Source organism: Carcharodon carcharias, chromosome 2 (assembly GCF_017639515.1).
Source record: "Carcharodon carcharias isolate sCarCar2 chromosome 2, sCarCar2.pri, whole genome shotgun sequence".
NCBI lineage: Eukaryota > Metazoa > Chordata > Chondrichthyes > Lamniformes > Lamnidae > Carcharodon > Carcharodon carcharias.
This window is the reverse complement of record NC_054468.1, coordinates 23,537,146-23,557,999: the sequence shown is the minus strand read 5'-3', so window position 1 is coordinate 23,557,999 and position 20,854 is coordinate 23,537,146. Positions and strand designations below refer to the sequence as shown.

General features: G+C 46.9%; 1 protein-coding gene across 1 annotated transcript in view; it reads right to left on the bottom strand.

The window, feature by feature from the left end:
* The window catches only part of LOC121270724 (phospholipid scramblase 1-like), a 48,526-nt gene extending 29,055 nt beyond the window's left edge, over window positions 1-19,471 (bottom strand). The window contains exons 1-3 of the mRNA XM_041176107.1: window positions 19,460-19,471; window positions 8,168-8,295; window positions 5,312-5,354 (exon numbers count right to left, since the gene is read on the bottom strand). Of these exons, the coding sequence (XP_041032041.1) occupies window positions 5,312-5,354; window positions 8,168-8,233 (109 nt within the window). The 5' untranslated portion in view covers window positions 8,234-8,295; window positions 19,460-19,471. The remainder of the gene's footprint in view (window positions 1-5,311; window positions 5,355-8,167; window positions 8,296-19,459) is intronic.
* Between the last annotated feature and the right edge of the window lie 1,383 nt (window positions 19,472-20,854).

Sequence of the window (20,854 nt, the reverse complement as noted above, 5' to 3'; positions counted from 1 at the left end):
CATGTGTCGTTCAATGGCCTTGGCTGGTTTTTCCGAGACCTCTTCTCAAAGGTCAACTGTCCACCAGGCTCTTGGGTGGAAGTGGACAAGTTTCTGTTTTTGATCCCCTCCAGTCCAACAGGTCCCACAGGTACTTCCAAATCGTGTGACATTTCTTCCACCTGCAGTACAGACTCAAACGCAAATGATGACTGCATTCCTTCTTGTGGGACTGCCTCTCTTTTCCAGAGATGATCCATTTGTCATCTAATTATTTGGCTGTTTACTGACATATTATAGGAGAGAGGTCCTGTCATGCAGTCACTTTGCCTAATAGCCAATTGGGCCCATCTCCAAAGTTCATCGCAAGAACTGTGTCTCCCACCGTGAAATTTTTTCATGATTATGGCCATCGTGTCTAGCCTTTTGGGTCTCTTGGCTTCACTCTGCCCTCCCCCCAAAATTCGGTCTGATAAGAGTTAGATAGGGGCGGAGATGTCTCTTCATTAGTAACTCAGAGGGGACAATACCGGTGGTCATGTGTGGCGTTGTCTGGTATGCGAACAGGAACCATGACAGTCTGGTGCTGATGGAATCCCCATTCAGCTTTCTCATTCCAAACTTAAAAATTTGGACCGCCTGTTCAGCCAAATCATTAGAGGAGGGATGGTAAGACAAGGTTTTGCTATGAGTTATTCTGTTGAGGGTTGTAAACCTATGGAACATCCCACTGGTAAATGCAGTCCCGTTGTCTGACACAAGTACCTCTGGTAACTTGTGCACTGCAAAACTCTGTCGCAAACGGTCTATGGTGGCAGCAGACATGGGTGACTGGACTTTGTAGACATCCATCCACTTGGAGTGGGCATCTATTAGTAAAAGGAACATCATACCCAAGAAGGGCCCCACGTAGTTGACGTGGAGGCATACCCATGGCTGCCCCAGCCATTCCCAGGGGCATAATGGAACTAAGAGGGGTAGCTTTTGTATCTGCTGGCATTGAAGACAACTTTTGACTAGGGTTAGATGTCCGCATCCATCCCTGGCCACCACAAGTAGCTGTGCGCGAGCATCTTCATCCGACTAATGCCAGGCTGAACATTATGTAATTTGGCCAGTAATAGCCTTTGCCCTCTTGGGGGCACAATAACCCTTACTCCCCAGAGCAATATGCCGAGCTGGCAGGTGAGCTCATATCTGTGATTGAAATAGGACTTCATGTCATCAGACTTTGCCTCGCCTGACCATCCACTCAAGACCTGCTCCCAGACATGAGATAAAAGTGGATCTTGGCTTGTCCACTCACAGGTTTGTTTGGTCTGGACAGGGGAGGAATCCAAAGAATTTCGCACTAAGACCAGTTCCTGCGGAATTGGGACATTCACATTGTTATCTGGCAGGGGGAGGCAGTTCAACGCATCAGCATTTGTGATCTGGTTTCCTGATCGGTGAATAAAAGTGTATTTGTAAGCAGCCAATATCAGTGCCCACCTCTGGATGCGAGCAGATGCGATGGGGGGTATCACCTTATCCTCTCCAAATAATCCCAGCAGAGGCTTGTGGTGGGATAGAATGTGAAAATGGCGACAGTGGAGGTATTGATGGAATTTACGAACATCAAACACAACTTCTCAATTTGAGAATATCGTCACTCTGCAGCACTGAGTGTGCGAGATGTATAACCAATGGGTCATTTGGAGCCATCCGCCATCCTATGTGAAAGTACAGCTTCTACTCCATAAGGGGATGTATCGCACGTTAAAATCAACTCTTTCTTTGGGTCAAAGTGGACCAGTGAGGCCAATGATCTTAACAATTGCTTTACCTTCAGAAATGCCTCCTGGTGCAGAGCTTGCCAAATCCTTTTATGCTTTTTCTTAAGCAATGCAAATAACAGGGCTAGTACGGTTGATACATTTGGGAGAAATCGCCGAAAGTAGTTTATCGTGCCTAAAGAGGCCTTCAGTTTTGTTGTATTTTTCGGTGCAGGTGCCTCGTGAATAGCCTTGACCTTTTCTTCTGCGGAATGCAGGCCCTAGTAACTAACTCTTTGGCTTGGAAAAGACACTTTTCCTCACTTCAAGCATACCCCCGCTTGTGAGAAGCGTTTCAGCACCTCCTCCAAATTAGCCAAGTGTTTTTCATCAGTTCGTCCAGTGACTAAGATATCATCCAGATAAACAATGACATGGAGCAGTCCCTGTAGCATATTTTCCTTGGTACGTTGGAAAATAACACATGCTGATGAGACCCCAAAGGATAGTTGAGTATATTGATACGATCCTTGATATGTATTGATGGTCACAAATTCACTGGAGCCTTCTTCCAACTCTACCTGCTGATTGGCGTGACTCATGTTGAGCTTTGAATATGTGATGCTGCCTGCCAATTTCAAATATACTTCGTCAGTCTTCAATACCAGGTGTCTATCAAGTTTGGCCACTCTGTTTACAGTTAACTTATAGTCGTTGCATAAGTAAACACTTTGGTCTGGCTTCAGTATGGGTACAATAGGTGCGGCCCACTTGGAAAGTTGTAGGATACCCAACTTCTCCAGGCTGTTTATCTTGGTCTCGACCTTGGCCTACAGAGCATAAGTGACTGGTCTGGCTCTGATAAATCTGGGGGTCTATGTGAATCTTGACTTGTAGCCCATGAATCTTTCCTAGCTCATCACTGAAAATGGAAGCTTACTTTTGTAACAATTCCTGTTCTGATTTGAAAAATCTCAGCCCATTGAAATTTAATCTTTTTGAGCCAGCTGCGACCAATTAAACTGGGACCTGCCTCAGCTACTTCTATGTATATGTTTTTAATTTAGTGTCTGATTGTTCCAAACTGAAAGGATGAACTCCTTTATTCAAGTGTCTGAACATATGTTCTCCTATGACAGACATTGATGTCCTAGTATCAACCTCCATCATGATGAGTTATTCATTGCCTGTAACAATTACCTGGATTGGCTCAGTTCTACCCACTTTCAGGTTGTATAATGAATAAATGTTGGATTCTGCTTCCTCTGGTTCTTCAACAAGACAGATTTTACAATTTCTACCTTTGTTTTTAAAATGCTGTCTCAGCCTATCTCAACTGTGCCCCATTATGTGATCATTGCTGTGGCAGAAAAAGCATTCGATATATTTGAACTGTTGGTCATCTACAGGCCGCCTGGATGCATTTCTCTCATTAATGTTGTGGGTTTTCACTGTAGCACTGGTGTTCTCCAATGGTCTGCACATAGTGGGGGTTCCTCACCTTTCTGCGGAGTCAGATGTTTTCGTGCCTTTTGTTACTGGCCCTTCCTGCCCTACAAGATGGACGGGGACATTTTGTGTATCTTTTATTGCCTCCAAGTCTCTAACAGCGCTCTCCATGGCTGTTGCCAATTCTAATGTCTTACTGAAGTCTAGATTAGTTTCAGATAGCAATCACTTTTGAATAGCATCATCCCCGATTCTGCATATCAGTCAGTCTCTTAATATGTTGTTAATTGAAGTTCTGAACTCACAATATTCTGTTAATTCCTTTAAAACAGCTACAGAGCCAGCGATTGTCTCTCCTGGAAGCCTATTCCTCAAATTGAATTTAAAACCCTGCATGGTGACTGAGGGCTTTAGCTTCATGTGTTATTTTACAACGTTCACTAACTCATCGAAAGTCTTTGTATCAGGGGTGTTAGATGATGTGAGGCTGCGGATCAGCCCATATGTTTTGTTCCCACATGTGGACAAAAGAATCGTCCTCTTCTTGTCCTCCCCTGCGATGTTGTTAGTAGTAAAGAAGAACACTAGGCTTTCAACATAATGGGACCAGTCATCAGAAACGGGGTCAAATGTTTCAAGATTCCCCAAACCACGGCATACTCGATGATTAAGGAGACTGTGCTTTCAAACAGCTTTCAAGGTAGTGATGAAATAACGTAGCTGGCTTACCGCAGCTTTCTTGATTGCCATCAATTGATGCCATCCTCGTTGCCAGTTTTATGTTTTTGGTTATCAGGTTCACTTGAATGCCAGCTGCCCCCTTGATATTAACACATTAGTTGGTGCTTGAAGCAATATCGGCAGAGAGACCGATTAATCGAACAAACACCATTAGTTGATTGGAACTAAGAACAGAGCACTAACACCATGGGCAGAATTTTACGACAGCAGGATTTTACGTTCCGCTGTCGTCAGTGGGATTTATAATGGCTCCGCTGAAATGGGGCTGTAAAATTCTGCCCCATGAACTGCTTCTTCAATCACCTCCAGCTCTAGTTACCCAAAAAAGCCTGTGCTGTGTAGCGATTGGTCAATACAGTCACGTGGTCAACTAACTACATTCTCTTATAAGTACATAGCACCCCACTTTACCACAATTCCCCTTCCTGTACCAGGGATATGAAAGGACAATTCATCAGCCTGTGTACTGGCATTGGCCTACCTGATGTCATTCTCATCTTTCCTTGAACTGCAGTTAGGCCTTGAGCACAACTTTCCCGTTTTATCATTGGCAGTAACTGAGTTTCCACTTTGCTGCAAGACAATTTAGTGATTCCCAAAGTCTCTAGCCAATGCATTTTTCCAGCTAACTCTGAATGCCAGCTGCAGCAAGCTGTCTCTGAGGTTCCAGATCGGATGTTTTGGCAAGTGGGGAAGCTGGCAGCATTTTGAACAATCTGCCCTTTTTATACTTTTATTCTTCACTGGGATAAAAATGCTTGCCACACAGAGCAAACAAAATAAATGTTGGGTCAAACAATCATCTGATAGGCATTCGAGTATCTAAGCTCATAGACACAGTTATTCAGATGGGAAATTGAAATTTTTATGTGAAAGTGCCATTTATCCTAGCCAAAACAATGGTATCTCAACTAAAATTGGGGAGGCACCATTTAGCATGATTAAGCTTTTATGTAAAGTCACCAACAGCTACAGTACCACATGTTTGCCTGCCAATACAGAACGTTTAAAGCTGATTTTAAAAAGTCTTTTCACATTCTCTAAACAGCACGTTATTTCTCACAGTATAGCACAAGTGACTGGGATTATTTAGGAAACTGTATTATGCTTCCTCTGCCAGCATCATTTGACAAACAACAATGAGATGAACCTGTCAATGTGCCCATTTTTCGTGTTAAATAGGGAGGAAATGCTGACCAAATTTTTAGGATGGGAAGGGGACGCCTGCAGTGGATAGAGCTTTCATACTTCTACTGAAAATTCGTATGTACCTAAGCTATTTCAATTTTCAGAGAGTGAAAGGAAAACTATGGTACTGTGTACACACTTCAAAGTGGAACTAAAGTTGACGTGTTCATGCCAACTCATCTGTGTCTACAATCACTTACCTTCCATTAGTTCCAACTGCTGATGAATCAGAAGGCAATCCATCTGTGAAACAACAGAGATTAATTGATTTTCTATTTCTTTCTTATGTTGCACAACAGTAAACATCTCTGCCATGTAGTGGATTACTTTTGTGGGATATGACTTTATTAAGTATAGTTTTTACATTTGATTGTTTTTAGTGTGCTTTCCTGCTGTGTGATGTCAAATACTTTTCTATCTCTCATGAGATTACTTTGCATATTCAAAAGATAATGGATAAAATAATCCAGCATTAGAACCTGCCCTCTACAAGGCATCATGTTTGGTATATAAACACACTGGCACCTAATTCTGCTATGTGTAAACAATAGAGCTATGGGGAAAAGAGGCACATTGTGTTCATCTTATTCCTTTCAGCGCACAGTGGGGCAATTCTATCCAAAAGTGCTCCTGAGGGAAAAGCAGATTGTTTGATTGGCATCCCACCACCACCCCCCCCCACCTCCTTAAACATTCATGCCCTCCACCACAGACACACAATGGCAGGAGAGCGTACCATCTACAAAACGTGCTGTAGTAACTTGCCAAGGATCCTTCAATAGCACATTCCAAGCCCACAACCTGTACTACCTAGTAGGAGAAGGGCAGCAGGTGCACACCACCACCTGCACATTACTCTCCAAGTCACCCGCCACCCTGACTTGGAGCTACATTGCTGTTTCCACACTGTCAAAATCCTGGAACTCCCTCTCTAACAGCCATGCCTACAGCAGATGGACTGCAGTGGTTCAAAATGGTAGCTCACCAGCACCTTCTCCAGGGCAATTAGGTATGGGCAATAAATGCTGGACTAGCCAGTGATGCCCGCATCCCATGAACGAAGAAAAAAATGGCAAAGCCTGGGTTACTGGAAGTGTGTGTAGAGGATTGGGACACATGTTCTATGTGAGTCTCCAAGTATTAACATGCACAGAGAGAACGTTATAAGGGACAGCATGCAATTCTCATTTCGTGCACCTATTGAGGAAAGATCCATGTCATGAATGTGATTGCATGCAATTCCTGCTAATGCTCCAAAAACATCCCTGCCAATGATTGATGAAAGAACAACTTGCTTCCACCTATGATCAAAACCCCAAATAAATAATGTGAGAAATAGATGTTTTGAATATTTTTAGGAATATTGTGCTATTCTGTGGAGAAGGCTATGTGTGTGTGGGTGTGTGTGTGGGAGTGTTTGTGTATGTGTGTGTATATATGTGTGTATGTGTGTGGGAGTGTGTGTGTGCATGATTTAATTAAGATGGGCAGAGATTAATAGGAGACAGATTGTCTGGGGGGTTTAAAACATGAAAAGGATAATGGTGTTATGTTTGAGGTGCAAGTAAATAGGTTAGATTTAGCATTTGTATTTCTAGATAAGTTGAGACTTTGTTTGGACATCAAAGGAAAGTCAGAGATGAAAAGAAACATGCTTGCATCTTGCAGGAGTTTCTCAGGTTTCTCAGAAGGGGACGTTATATTTTATTGACCTGAAGGCAAAGACAAGATAGAGGGTTGAAAGATTTTATATTTGGAAGGATTTGAGTTTCAAGGAGGTGTGAGAACAATGGAACATGAGATGAAAGGGGGAAAAAGGTAATTTAGAGTTACTGTGAAGAGCTTAGGATAGCCAAAGCTGGAACTGCAGTTTCAGCTGTTGAGATAGCAGCTGGAGCTGTTTGAGCTGTTGAGTTGGGAGCTGTCAGCTCTGAGCTGGGAGGAGATACAGTTTGAATCAGCCATCCAGTCAAGCCAGAAAAGTCTTGGGCTGCAAAAGGCAGTTTTATTCTTAAGTTTGGTTTTCCATAGCAGAGTGAAAGTGAGTTACAGGTCATGTGGTATGCCTTTATTGAAGCTACAGCAGTTTGCCTTGGGTAATATTACTGGATTTCTTATAGTTAGACATCTATAAGGGAGTATTGCCTGGAAGGTGTTCACTTGCGGGTCTGTTCTAGTGGAGAGTTTTTTGGGGGGAATGGTTGTAAGACTAACCTTAATTGTGTAACAATAATCTTGTGTACTTAAGTTTTATTTTAGTCTTGTTAATTTTTAAAATCCCAGAAATGTTACTGGACCTCTTACTGCTGAGATCAGTACATTGTCTTCTCATTTTCAGAACACAAAAATAAAGGGTATGGCCTGTAAGCCAACTTTCCCTCTGGGTTTTGGTTTGCACAACAGTTAATACCAGCTATGGTTATAACAATAACCAAGCTTTCTAATAAGCTTGTACAGTGACTGGATACTATCAATGACTTGTCAATAATTACACCCCAATCCTTTATGTTTTCCTCCTCTGCTGATTGATATTAGGGCTGACTCTGTCCATGACCAGGGCCTCCTGGTGAGGAGGTAATGTACAGGGAGTATCATCTGGGGATATACAGGATTAAAGCTCCTGATTTTTATTCCATTAATTTTAATGTGGTCTTACAATTTCCAACCCAACATCTTTGTAAGGGGCCAGTCATTATTCAAAATATTTTCTCAGGGAACCATTCCCTTCATGTCTCTTAGAGCAAATAACTATGTCACGGCAGAGCATAGCACTATCACAAAGTGCTCTGTGATGGTGTCCATTACCATCCATTCTCTGGCTAGCCAAGGTGGTATCAATTCTTAATTCTGACCAATGAGGAGATGCTCTCAGTGTAAACAGTTTTCCTGGAAAATGCTTTGGCAGGGCATGAATGGGTGATAGAGGTTAGGCTGCCTGCTCGTACGTTCTGCCTAATGTTTCTTTTTATCGAAGGAAGTTCAGGAGAGGTGTGCATCGCCCTTTAGTATCATCAACAAAAGTTTAAAATGAACAATTGGTCAAGTGCCTTTTGTACCTTTAGAAGATATTCTAGTCCTGGTGGGCAGATTGCAGGAAATGGAGTCAGTGGTATTTCAGCCATCCCAGGTTTCTCTCTCAGGAGTTGAAGACCAGGAAATTTGATGAGAAACAGTCCCTGGCCAGCTGGATTGAAGCAAAATTCCTTAAGTGTTAGTTGTTGCAGTTAAATTTTATTACTGGAGAACACATTAACCTTTACACTTGTCAAATGTTACTGCAGTTAGAAGGATACTTAAATATCCAAATCGTCAAAGATTAAAAATAGGATTGAAAATTGTAACTATAAGTAGGAACAAAGATTGGTGGGGGGGAGGGGAGGGGGTGGTCACAGGTTGGGGAGGGGACCCCAAAACACCTTGCTCCCATGAGTTTCCCATCCAGGTGTGTGAGGTGAAAATGAATTCCCCCAGCCTGCAGCCCCCTCCCCCCACCCAGTGAGTTTCAGCTTTCTTTATGATCGTGCAGGGTGGGTAAGATGGAGGTGGGAATACCTAGCAACGACTATAATGCAACTCGCTCAAAACCAGAACCAATTTAAGTCATCCAACACAAACATGTTTACCCAGTGCCTGGGACAAATCCACCAGGGAGTGTACAGCATCTGTGTACTGCCACGCAACAGGTCTGTACATAAAAACAATAATGACATTAAACAAGTTGAACTGCTGATCAGCTGCAGCTCAAGTTGTTCTCTTTTTTGTTACGGAGTATAAGCCCAAAGACAACAATTAAAATGTATTATATATGCAGAGAAATTTTTTTAAAATAAAAAAACAACACATTGTGCAATCAGTGCACCAGTTGTAACTGCCCGAACACAACGGCATCAATACATAAAAACGTTTTTTCTGTCACATTCCAGCTTTGGAGAGGAGCTAGGAGGTGATGGTGCTCCCACACATCTGCTACCTCTGTCCTTGAAGGATAGGTGGCAGGATTGGGGGAGTCCAACCTAGGGTAGGCTACAACATTTTCTGTGGGGCAAGGAGGAGCACTCTTGCTTTACCTGGCCACACAAAGGCCCAACAGCTTCCGAAGTGCCTTCACATGCTGAGAAAAATGTGGCATCTTCCCTGTTTGGGCCCCAAAATGCAATTGGGATCCTATTGATATAACGGGACTCCAGTTTACATAAAGCAATGAATCTCCTGCGTGCTTCCAGCGGGTGTCAACACAAACAATCTAGTAAGGCTGAATGTTCTGTTTTAAAGGTCCCTGCCCCTCCCTGCGGGTTAAAATCTCTCCTCGTCTCCACAAAGAATATATTCAACCAGGAGGGTTAAAATGTCTTATCTTTGTAGGTCACTTTGTGGTGTACTTTGGTGCCTTGTGAGCCACACATAAGGAATGTGTTGTCATCTGGTTGCTCTGCCAGTGAGGCTGCGGCAAGGATGATGTGCTCCACGGTAGAGCACCAGCCTCAATGTGTTCATGAAGTCAGCTCCTTTCAATGAATTGGAGGTGCCACCAGACTAGATTGGCCCAGGTGTGCATGTCACATGGATGGAAAGAGATGAACAGGTTAGAAAGATTTGACAGATTCAGTCAAGGCCTTCAAAAGAGAATTGGATAATTATCTGAAGAGAAACATTTCTGGAGGGCTTCAGGGAAAAGGCAGTGGAGTTGGACTGGGTTGACTGCGCTTGCAGTGAGGCAACATGGATAAGCCAAGCCAAATGGCCTCCTTCTGTACAGTAACCATTCTATAATTCCATCTGACTTGACCTAAAAAGTCTTAAGATATTGGAGAAAATGCTAAGAAACCCCAGAAGTTAAATCTGGCAACAAAAGCATGATTTCAGTGGATGGTCCAAGTCTCTATGTCTTAGCTGCTCCTCGTCCTTGCTAAGCCCGCATAAAGCCTTACAGTTCTTTCATTGCATTGCATACTTACCTGTTGTTCATGGTGCCAATTAATATTTAAAGCCTTGTTCCACATGTATCTTGCAAAGGCCTCCCAGATCAAATTCCTGTCACTTGCTGGCACCCGGTTAAGTTTGGGCATTGGCCATTAATGAGCATCTGTACTTTGGGAGTTGCTGCAGTGCACGGCAATCAGTGTAAGATTAGTATGGATTGATCTGCTTTTATCTTATTGCCTGCATCAATATGATAGCCTATACAGTACAATTTTACAAATGCACTTAGAGTGTAAAAGCGATGTCGATACAGTGGGGGAACATTAAAGAATTTCTTTGATTAATGATTGATTTAGTTTTTCGAGCTGTGCAAGAAGTTGTCACTGTTGTGGAAAGCTGCAGAGCCAAGTTGTAGACTAGAAAAACACAAGCCTCAAATAGGAAAACATGATGCTCTCGCTCAAGGTATGAAGAGCATCCATGCTGAGGGATACAGCACAGCAAGAGAAAAGGATGATTGATTCCATCAGGTCAAGTAAAGAAACAGGGACTGAAGGGAGAGTGGATTTCTAACAAAAGGCACAGAGATGGCAAAAAACCGAACAAATGCCATTTGCCTGAGCAAAAAAGTACAAATGCTGGCTGATGGTTGCCTTGCTAGTGAAATGAAGAAATTGGGTAGAAGTTGCTATTCCACTCAATATCCTCACAATATATGATTTATAAATAACCGCCTAAACACTGCAATCTTTTTAAAATTCATTTTTGGGATGTGAGCGTTGCTGGCAAGACTCATTTAGTGCCCATCCATAACTGCTCTTGAGAAGGTGGCAGTGAGCCAAGTCCTTGAACCTCTGCAGCCCACGTGGTGTGGGTGTATGCACAGTGCTTTATTTCTGGAGCATTTTGACATGACTGAGCGGCTTGCCAACCCATTTCAGAAGGCAGTTAAGAGTCAACCACATTGTTGTGATTCTCACTTTATGTGTAGGCCAAACAGGGGTAGGACAGCAGGTTTTCTCCCCTGAAAGACATTAGTGAACCAGATGGTTTTTTTTGGCAAGCCAAGACTTTCATGATCACTATTAAGGAAGCAAGAATTTTTTTTTTCCAGATTCATAAGTTGAATTTAAATGGTAGGATTGGAACTCATGTCTCTGGACTATTGACTCTTGGATTACTAGTCCAATGGGATTAGCACTATGCTTCCATCCCCCCCCTCAAGTCCTGAGCTATGCTGTGTGACAATAAAAGACAACACTTTGTTACCAGGTCTGAACCCCTCCCGCAAAATTAATCTTATATGGGCATTTGAGTCATTGCTATTCAGTAGGGGGAAATGAAAATGTTGGTGACACTGATACCTGTTTGACACACGTGTGAGCAACATATTAGCCTGGAATTAGCTACAGGCATAGAATTAAGGATAACAATAACCAGAAGCAGTGTCATTATGTTTTGCAATGTGGTTGTGGGTGTCCTTACTACCGATGACTAGTCTGGCTGTAAAATGCTTTGAGATGTCCTGATGTCATGCAAGATGCATTTTAAGTGTATTTCTTTCTTTTTATCGCAAATCTCAACAGCTGGCTTCCTGCTGATCTAGAGCAAGCTGAGTTAGCTGTCTTCACTCAATGGGTGGAATGTCCCAGATTTGCATTAAGTGCAGTAGCAGGCGGGATAAACGACGGTTTACCTGCCAGCCGCAAGGGTGGCTTTTCGTGCCGTATCGTCCCAATCCTGCCTCATCAGTTATGCATTCCCACGAAACACAATGCTTCAATAATGATAAAAACAAAAAAACTGCGGATGCTGGAAATCCAAAACAAAAACAGAATTACCTGGAAAAACTCAGCAGGTCTGGCAGCATCGGCGGAGAAGAAAAGAGTTGACGTTTCGAGTCCTCATGACCCTTCGACAGAACTTCAATAATGCTTCAATAATGGGTGGGCACTTATTCGCCCACCATGCCATGACCTCACTGCTGCATCATGCTGGGCGCCATACTTAAAGGTGCAGCAGCATGCATATCTCTCAGTGCTTCCAGCCCATGACTGCTGCACAGAAGACATGGCCCCAAAAGGCAAGAAGACTGAAAACCTCAGGCCTAATGACGCATACCTCGAGCACCTTTTGGACATAATGGAGTCTTGCCGTGATGTCCTCTACCCCTGCTCTGGCCACAGGACGGACAGCAACATCACCACACTGGCTTGGGAGGTGGTGGCAGCGGTGGTCAGTGCCAATGCCCTACAAAAGAGGACAGCCACCCAGTGCCACAAGAATGATGATATCTGTTCCACCAGCATAAGTCACTTTTCTCACCACTCATAATTCACACACTCACAAACTCATCCACCAGGCCCTCACTTACTGCTAGTGCAAGAGACATCACCATTCACTCTCTTATACAAACCTTCCTTGTTCTCATTCCATTGATGGGACCACTCACCACCCACACATGACAGGCATACTTATCATCTGGCCTGGCAGGCATCCTGCTTACACTCCCTCCATCACTATTCATGCAGAACAAGCTGGCACACAACAAGAGGGAGAGGTTGCAGACTGGTGGAGGAAAGCCTGAAATCAAAGTCCTCATGGACCTGAAAATAGAGCCATCCAGCTGGCTGGGGTGGATCTGGACCATTCCTGTGCTGACGGTGAGGTCAGCGCTGCTCTATCAAGTGAGAATCCAGCAGTGCAACATCCATCAGACAACCATGCCATGAGTGATGTGTCCTGGTTCACAGGCCACTGCCATGCAAGAATTATACCCCCTTGCTTTCGCAGGCACATCTGGGAAACAGCTGACAGAATCCACGACCCAGGGCCTGCAATCAAGCCCCAAATCTGAAGGCACCCTCCTTGAAGTCCCGACACACCCTCTGCCAGCGCAGAGACACACACCTCGGTGGGACCTAGTTCTAGAGTAGCTTCAGGATCACAGTCTAGTGAGCACATCGCACTGTCTGATCCACAGCAGGTGGCAGCAGGAACTTCCCAGGTTTCTGGCACTCAGAGGACTGCTGGAGGCAGAAATCTGCTGAGTCTGAGTCAGATGATGAGCCTTCTGGACTCAGTTATACCACAGTTGCTGGAGCTGCAAAGGCAAGCTCAGGAACATCAAGAAGGGATGTCAACTGCACTCCTCATATTGCAAGGCATGGTGGAGGAGTCTGTCTACCTTCAGTCTGAGGTGATAACACTGGCATGTCAATGTACCAATGTCAACACTGGAGGATGGTAGCTGCCATGGAGACCTTGTTCAGGTCATTGGTCCTGCACGGCCGTAGGAGCTGAACTCCATCAATGACACCTCCAGCAGTGTGCACGTGAGAGTGGTGCAGGGCAGCTCGATCTCCCTCCAGCTACCCCTTCTCCTCAAGGAGTCAGCCGGAGGCCCCTGGGCATCCATTTGGAGGAAGATCAGCAGGTGCACTCCCTGTGGCCATCCACCCAGGTGACTCCGGGAGTGTTCTGCCCACCCGAATCCCCTCTTCCTGTGACCTCAGCAGCTCCAGCTCCACAGGCTGAGGAGGGTGTCACTGCCACACAGCAGGACCCTGAAGCAGGACGGTGCCCTCCAAGTCTTGGCCCTCCAGGGGACACCCGACCAGGTCATCACAGATGAGCATTGCAGTCAGCAAGTTGCCTGCACCTCCGCTGCAAGATGTCTGGGGAGCACCAAGACACAGTGGCAGGGTTAGGAAGGTTAAGGAGATGTAGTTGCACAGCCTGGGCACAGGTGTTAACCACTTGTACAAATTGGTCACTTTGTTACTAAACTCCCAAGAATGTCTCCCTGCCTATGCCTTCTTGTTCTGATGACCAGTGTTTGTGTCACTCAAATTTGGTTCCTGCATATGATAAGGGCAGGTGTGTCAGTGCAGGGCCTCTTCCTTGTGCTCTGTGCAGCCTTCAGACCAAAGTGATGGTCCAGCCTCACATTCCCTGGACACGTTAGTGATGTCTGCACCTCGATGGTGCTTGTCTTTGCTGCCAGAATGTCGTGGGAACTCACAGAGTTCTAGCATTCTCTTTGTGTGCTCTCAGCAGCTTTAAGATGGGGCTGGGCCTATCTCGTCAGCATCTGTGACCGGTGACCCTGTGCTCCTGAAGCAGACAGGTGTTGAAGGTTGACAAAGGATCAGATGCATTTAAAGCTTAAAGTCACTGGTTAGGCCAGCATTTATTACCCATCCCTATTTCAGAGAGCATTTAAGAGTCAACCATATTGCTGTGGGTCTGGGGTCACATGTAGGCCAGACCAGGTAAGGATGGCAGATTTCCTTCTCTAAAAGACATTAGTGAACCAGATGGGTTTTTACAACAATGGTTTCATAGTCACCATTAGACTTTTAATTCCAGATTCTTAGTGAATTCAAATTCCACCAGCTGCCATGACAGAATTTGAACCCAGGTACCCCAGAGCATTACTCTGGATTACTAAAAACAAAAAAACTGCGGATGCTGGAAATCCAAAACAAAAACAGAACCACCTGGAAAAACTCAGCAGGTCTGGCAGCATTCAAGTTCTGTCGAAGGGTCATGAGGACTCGAAACGTCAACTCTTTTCTTCTTCGCCGATGCTGCCAGACCTGCTGAGTTTTTCCAGGTGGTTCTGTTTTTACTCTGGATTACTAGTCCAGCGACAATACCACTACACAATCGCATCTCACATCTCACAGGCTATGTGAAGATCTATGGAGTGTCCTCACTGCATGCCATCATTATCCTCCTGCAATTGAGCAACTATTAGGGCTCCACTGCATCTCCATGACAGGAGCATTATTGCAGAAGGTGTGTGTTCTTCAGTATGAGTCAAACATTCACAAATGCAATGTGAGGATCTATGGTATCTCCTCACTGCATGTTGTCATCATCCTCCCCAAACCTAGCAGCTATGAGGGCTCCTGTGTGCGCCTGCCTCATTTGGCCAATGCGATGGCATCATCGTCACCTTCGAGGACCTCCTCACTCTCATCCTCGTCGATGTCCTCCTCATTGGAGGCGGCCTCCAGCTCCTTCATCTTCTCCTCAGCCAGCTTGTCTCACTGTGGAGTGCCAAGTTGTAAAAGGTGCAGCAGTTGACGACGATGTGTGACATCCTCTGTGGACTGTACTGCAGGGCTCCACCAGACCGGTCCAGGCACCGGAACCTCATTTTCAGTATCCTGATGGTCGGCTCCACCAAGCTGTGAGTTGCAGTATGAGTCTCGTTGTACCTCCTCTCTGCTGCAGCCTGAGGCCACTGCACGGGTGTCATCAGCCACATCACCTGCAGAGCCTCCCCTGCAGCTTCTGTGGACCCTGGAAGACATCAGGGATCTGTGACCAACTGAGAATGTAGGAGTCGTGCACACTCCCTAGAAACCATGCGGAGATCTGAGCACCATGTGTGTGCCCTGGACCTGTGGGAAACCCAGGATCTGGGTAAATCCAATCGCTCTTGCATCCTGGCTCTTCTGGTCCCAGGCAAAATGCACTCTCGCGAAGATGGCATCCGTGACCTCATGGATGCATTTGTGGGTGGAGGTTTGTGATATCCCACAGAGACCATCTGTGGAGCCCTGAAAGGCAGCACTGGTGTAAAAATTGAGTGCTGCTGTCACTTTTACGGCCTTGGGCAGTGGATGGCCCCCGTGTCCCTGTGATGCCAAATCCTGCAGCAGCTGGCAGATGTGACTGACAAGTTCCCTAGACATGCGCAGTCTTCGGCGACACTGGTTCTTGGTCATCTGCAGGAAGCACCTATAGACCCTGGGTCTAGTTAGGCACTGACCAGCGACAGCTCACTGTGGCTCTTCAGTGATGTGTGAGGAGGCCCCAGTCACCCCTTCCTCCTGAGGGTGCACTCCTCCCTCTGTGTAGGCAGGTGCCTGCGTCACTCCCTTCTCCCTCGTCTCCACTCTCTACACTGCAAGGCGTACAGCTAGTTCACCAGGCTGCATGCTCCTGATGTACTCCTCCTGCATGATAAAAGAGGGAGATGCATGGGTTAGCTTGGGTGTTCTAAGAACCTCTCTTGTTAAAATCTGAAGGCCCCTTAATGCATCCTGGAGATCGCTGGGCACCACTTGGATGGCCAGAGCTTAGTGCACTGCATGGCTGCCCGAAACCACACCATCCTCCACCCCAGTCCACCAGACCGATTGGCAGCAGCTTTGCCCATTGGACTGCATGCTGTGCTCTCAGCTCAGGTGCAGGTATTCTCCTAAACCGTGCTGCAAGGTTGCACTGTTAGCTTGAACCACGGGAGAGACTGTTCCAAACCTGAATGAAGACATTGTAAGGGGCTGTGAGCACCTCCACCAGTGACTGCTCCATCGCAAGGAGATTGTACAACTATTCTGCAGTCCACTAAAACGCTTTGCAGTCTGTGCCCGAGGGTCTAGAGCACTTGTTGGCATTTTGATGCCTCTGTGTTGCTTGAGTGGGCAGAGAAGCTAGAGGCCCAACTCCCATCACAGCAATGTGGCTGCGCCTGAACTATCTCAGCTGCTGAGAAATGGTCACTTTATACAAGGATTCACTCATGCGTGGCCACTTCCCGCTGCCCCACCCCTCCCATTGTGCACTACCATCAGCCACAGTGCAGTCCATGCCACCAACCCCCCAACTCGACTCAACACAGGGCAACCTTTGGCCCACCCACCCCAATTCGCCTCAATCTCAGGGCAGCCCTTGCACCAACACCCCCGCACCCCCCACCCCCACCAGCCCCCCACCACCCAGTTCACATCAACCACAGTGCAGCCACCGCCCACATCCCCAACCCACCTCAACCACAGAGCAGCCGCTGCCCACATCCCCATCCCACCTCAACCACAGAGCAGCCGCTGCCCACATCCCCCAGCTCACTTCAACCACAGTGCAGCCGCTGCCCACTCCCCCAACCCACCTCAACCACAGAGCAGCCGCTGCCCACATCCCCAACCCACCTCAACCACAGAGCAGCCGCTGCCCACATCCCCAACCCACCTAAACCACAGAGCAACCGCTGCCCACTCCCCCAGCTCACCTAAACCACAGAGCAGCCGCTGCCCACTCCCCCAGCTCACCTAAACCACAGTGAAGCCGCTGCCCACTCCCCCAGCTCACCTAAACCACAGAGCAGCCGCTGCCCACATCCCCAGCTCAGATCAACCACAGAGCAGCTGCTGCCCACATCCCCAGCTCAGATCAACCACAGAGCAGCCGCTGCACACATCCCCAGCTCAGATCAACCACAGTGCAGCCGCTGCCCACTCCCCCAGCTCAGATCAACCACAGAGCAGCCGCTGCCCACTCCCCCAGCTCAGATCAACCACAGAGCAGCCACTGCCCACTCCCCCAGCTCACCTCAACCACAGAGCAGCCACTGCCCACATCCCCCAGCTCACCTAAACCACAGAGCAGCCGCTGCCCACATCCCCAACCCACCTCAACCACAGTGCAGCCGCTGCCCACTCCCCCAGCTCAGATCAACCACAGAGCAGCCGCTGCCCACATCCCCAACCCACCTCAACCACAGTGCAGACGCTGCCCACATCCCCAACCCACCTCAACCACAGAGCAGCCGCTGCCCACATCTCCAACCCACCTCAACCACAGAGCAACCGCTGCCCACTCCCCCAGCTCACCTCAACCACAGAGCAGCCGCTGCCCACATCCCCAGCTCACCTCAACCACAGAGCAGCCGCTGCCCACTCCCCCAGCTCAGATCAACCACAGAGCAGCCGCTGCCCACATCCCCAACCCACCTCAACCACAGAGCAGCCGCTGCCCACTCCCCCAGCTCACCTAAACCACAGTGCAGCCGCTGCCCACTCCCCCAACCCACCTCAACCACAGAGCAGCCGCTGCCCACATCCCCAGCTCACCTCAACCACAGTGCAGCCACTGCCCACTCCCCCATCTCAGATCAACCACAGTGCAGCCACTGCCCACTCCCCCAGCACAGATCAACCACAGAGTAGCCGCTGCCCACATCCCCAACTCACCTCAACCGCAGTGCAGCCACTGCCCACTCCCCCAGCTCAGATCAACCACAGAGCAGCCATTGTCCCCTCTCCAACGAGCCTCAACCTTGGAGTCCAACAGGCAACTCTGACGAGCGCTGTGCACCGTTACTGCACACTCAGCTCCGAGTTCCCCTCGGAGTGCAGGCCACCAAGAGCCCGCCTTATACTTGCTGTTGTGAGGCACGTCGTGCCCGGACCATCCAGCGTGGGGGTTGATTCTGGGCTATAATGATATGCGGATGTATCACAATGAGGTTCCAGACGTCCGACGGTGGGAAGGGCAGCCTGCCATCGACAGGAGGGGCGGACGGTCACAAACTGTCTTCGCAACGTTGTGAAACTTTCGTTTTCTCACCACATTACCCGGGCATGCCGGCGAACATGCCCGCCATCGGTGGGGGGTCACGGAAAATGCCACCCAACGTCTGTAGGTATAGAGCCAGGACACTGGGGTCCGGCAAATCAATCGGCGATACTTACTGCTGCCTCACTGCCTTCACCTCAATAATGTGCCCATCGATCTCAGAAAATCTGGAACTTCGATTCCCGACCAAGGATCACAGCTTCTTCCCAGGGAGGCTTGATCAAGGAAGCACCATCTCCTACCACATTTTAAAAAAATGTTATTCTCATGATGTGGGTGTGGCTGGCATTTATTGCCCATCTGTAGTTGCCCTCAGTGGTGCTTGGTGCCCCAATAAGTTAGTGTGCTCAGCCCCCAGGGGGCAGTTAAAAGTCAACCGCAATGGTATGGGACTGGAGTCAGATATGAGGCAAATCAGGTAAGGTCCACAGATTTCCTTCACTACAGGATGTAAGTAAGCCAGTTGGGTTTTTACCATAATTAACCAGAACTTGAAACGTTAGCTGTGTTCCTCTTCGCAGTTGCTGTCAGACCTGCTGAGCTTTTCCAGGTATTTTTATTTTATTTATTTATTTATTTTTCATGGTCATTTGCCTGATGCCAACTTTCGATATCTGGGTTGTTTGACGAAAGGTCATTTCGATAAGTGTTTCCCTCCACAGACCTGCTGAGCTTTTCCAACATCTTTTGTGTTTATTTGAGATTTCCAGCATAGGCAGTATTTTGACTTTATATTATTGTTTAAACTGATGTCCAGTTGATGGGATTTCCCATCATGTTCTCTGGATCATTAGTCCAGGAAACATACCACTGCATCTCTACACCCACATACCACCCCCCACCCCGCAGCCCCCCACCCCGCACCCCCCCCACCCCTCCCCCCCCAGCAAGCCACAGAGTCAAAATACAAATAGCCATTAAGCAACATTCTATACCCAAATAACATTGATCCAGGATAAAGACAGGAAATAGGAATTGAGAACGTAAACATTGATAAAAATAATAAATAAATACAGTGGTAAATAACACCAAAATGTTAGTCCACCAAGATAACTTACAGATATTGCCACGAAGTCCTGTCAAACTGACAGTTTAACTGACTCACTCAGAATCCCAAACTGGAACAGTTCAAAACCTATGACTGGTTTGGAATGTATCTCCCTCTAGAACATTGATATCAGTGCTGTGCATTGTGAATAAAATGCAGCAGCAGTTGTGATGCAGAACCAGCAGCTCACACTTAGTTAGTTGACCTTAGTCAGGGTAATAGTTGGCTGAAGTTATCCTGGGTGAGGGAGCATTAGCATTAAGCAGGGCCCACTTAATACTCATCACTATCTGCTCAATATCTGCTGGAAAGTGTGGACATTGTGAGGGGTAGGGTCAGGCATGACTATGATTGCTTCCACTGTTGATTAGTTAGTGAAGGGGGTTGGGTAGGAGGGGGAGTGGTGTAGGTTTTCCTGATCCTGAACTTGGGGTAATTCCCTTGCTGGGTATAGATAATACAGGACATTTGCTCGGGTTGTTGGGGGTGGGGGCGGTGGGTAGCGACAATGCCCCAATTGAGGCACTGCCCTGGCGATGGTTACCTGATTTTCATTAAATTACATGAAAATTTCTGCGGGTGAGGAACTGTTTTTACTTGGCAGGAGGGTCGGTAACCAGACGAAACAGATATAAAATAATTGGCAAAAGAATTGGAGGGGGATGCGGGGAGATGGGTTTTCACTGCAAATTGTTATGGATTGGAATACACTGGCTAAAAGAATGGAGGAAGCAGTTTTAATTGTAGCTTCCTAAAAGGATACACTTTTGAAAAGGGATTCGTTACAGTGCTATGAGGGAAAAGGACGTGGGTGTGACTAATTGGATCTGGCACAAGCTCAGTTGGGCTGAATGGCTTTGTTCTGTGATGCATGACTTTTTTTTAACCTGTACATGGGATGTGGGTGTCACTGGCAAGGCCAGCATTCGGAACTGGGAGTTCCTTGTTAAACTGGTTAACATATCTCTCACACATGATCCCACAGCTACACGGAAATTTGGTCTGTTTTTTAAAGAACTCTGGAATTTGGGACTATGGAGGAGGGGCATGTTAGTGGGGTGGTGAAAAAGGCATATGGGACACGTCTTTATCAATCGAGGTATAGATTACAAAAGTAGGGAGGTCATGTTGGAATTGTATAGAACCTTGGTGTGGCTACAGCTGGAGTACTGTGTGCAGTTCTGGTCACCACATTATAAGAAGGATGTGATTGCACTGGAGGGGGTGCAGAGGAGATTCACCAGGATGTTGCCTGGGATGAAACATTGAAGTTATGAAGAGAGGTTGGATAGACTTGGGTTGTTTTCATTGGAGCAGAGAAGACTGAGGGGGTGACCTGATCGAGGTATACAAGATTATGAGGGGCGTGGACAGGGTGGATAGGGAGCAGTTGTTCCTCTTAGTT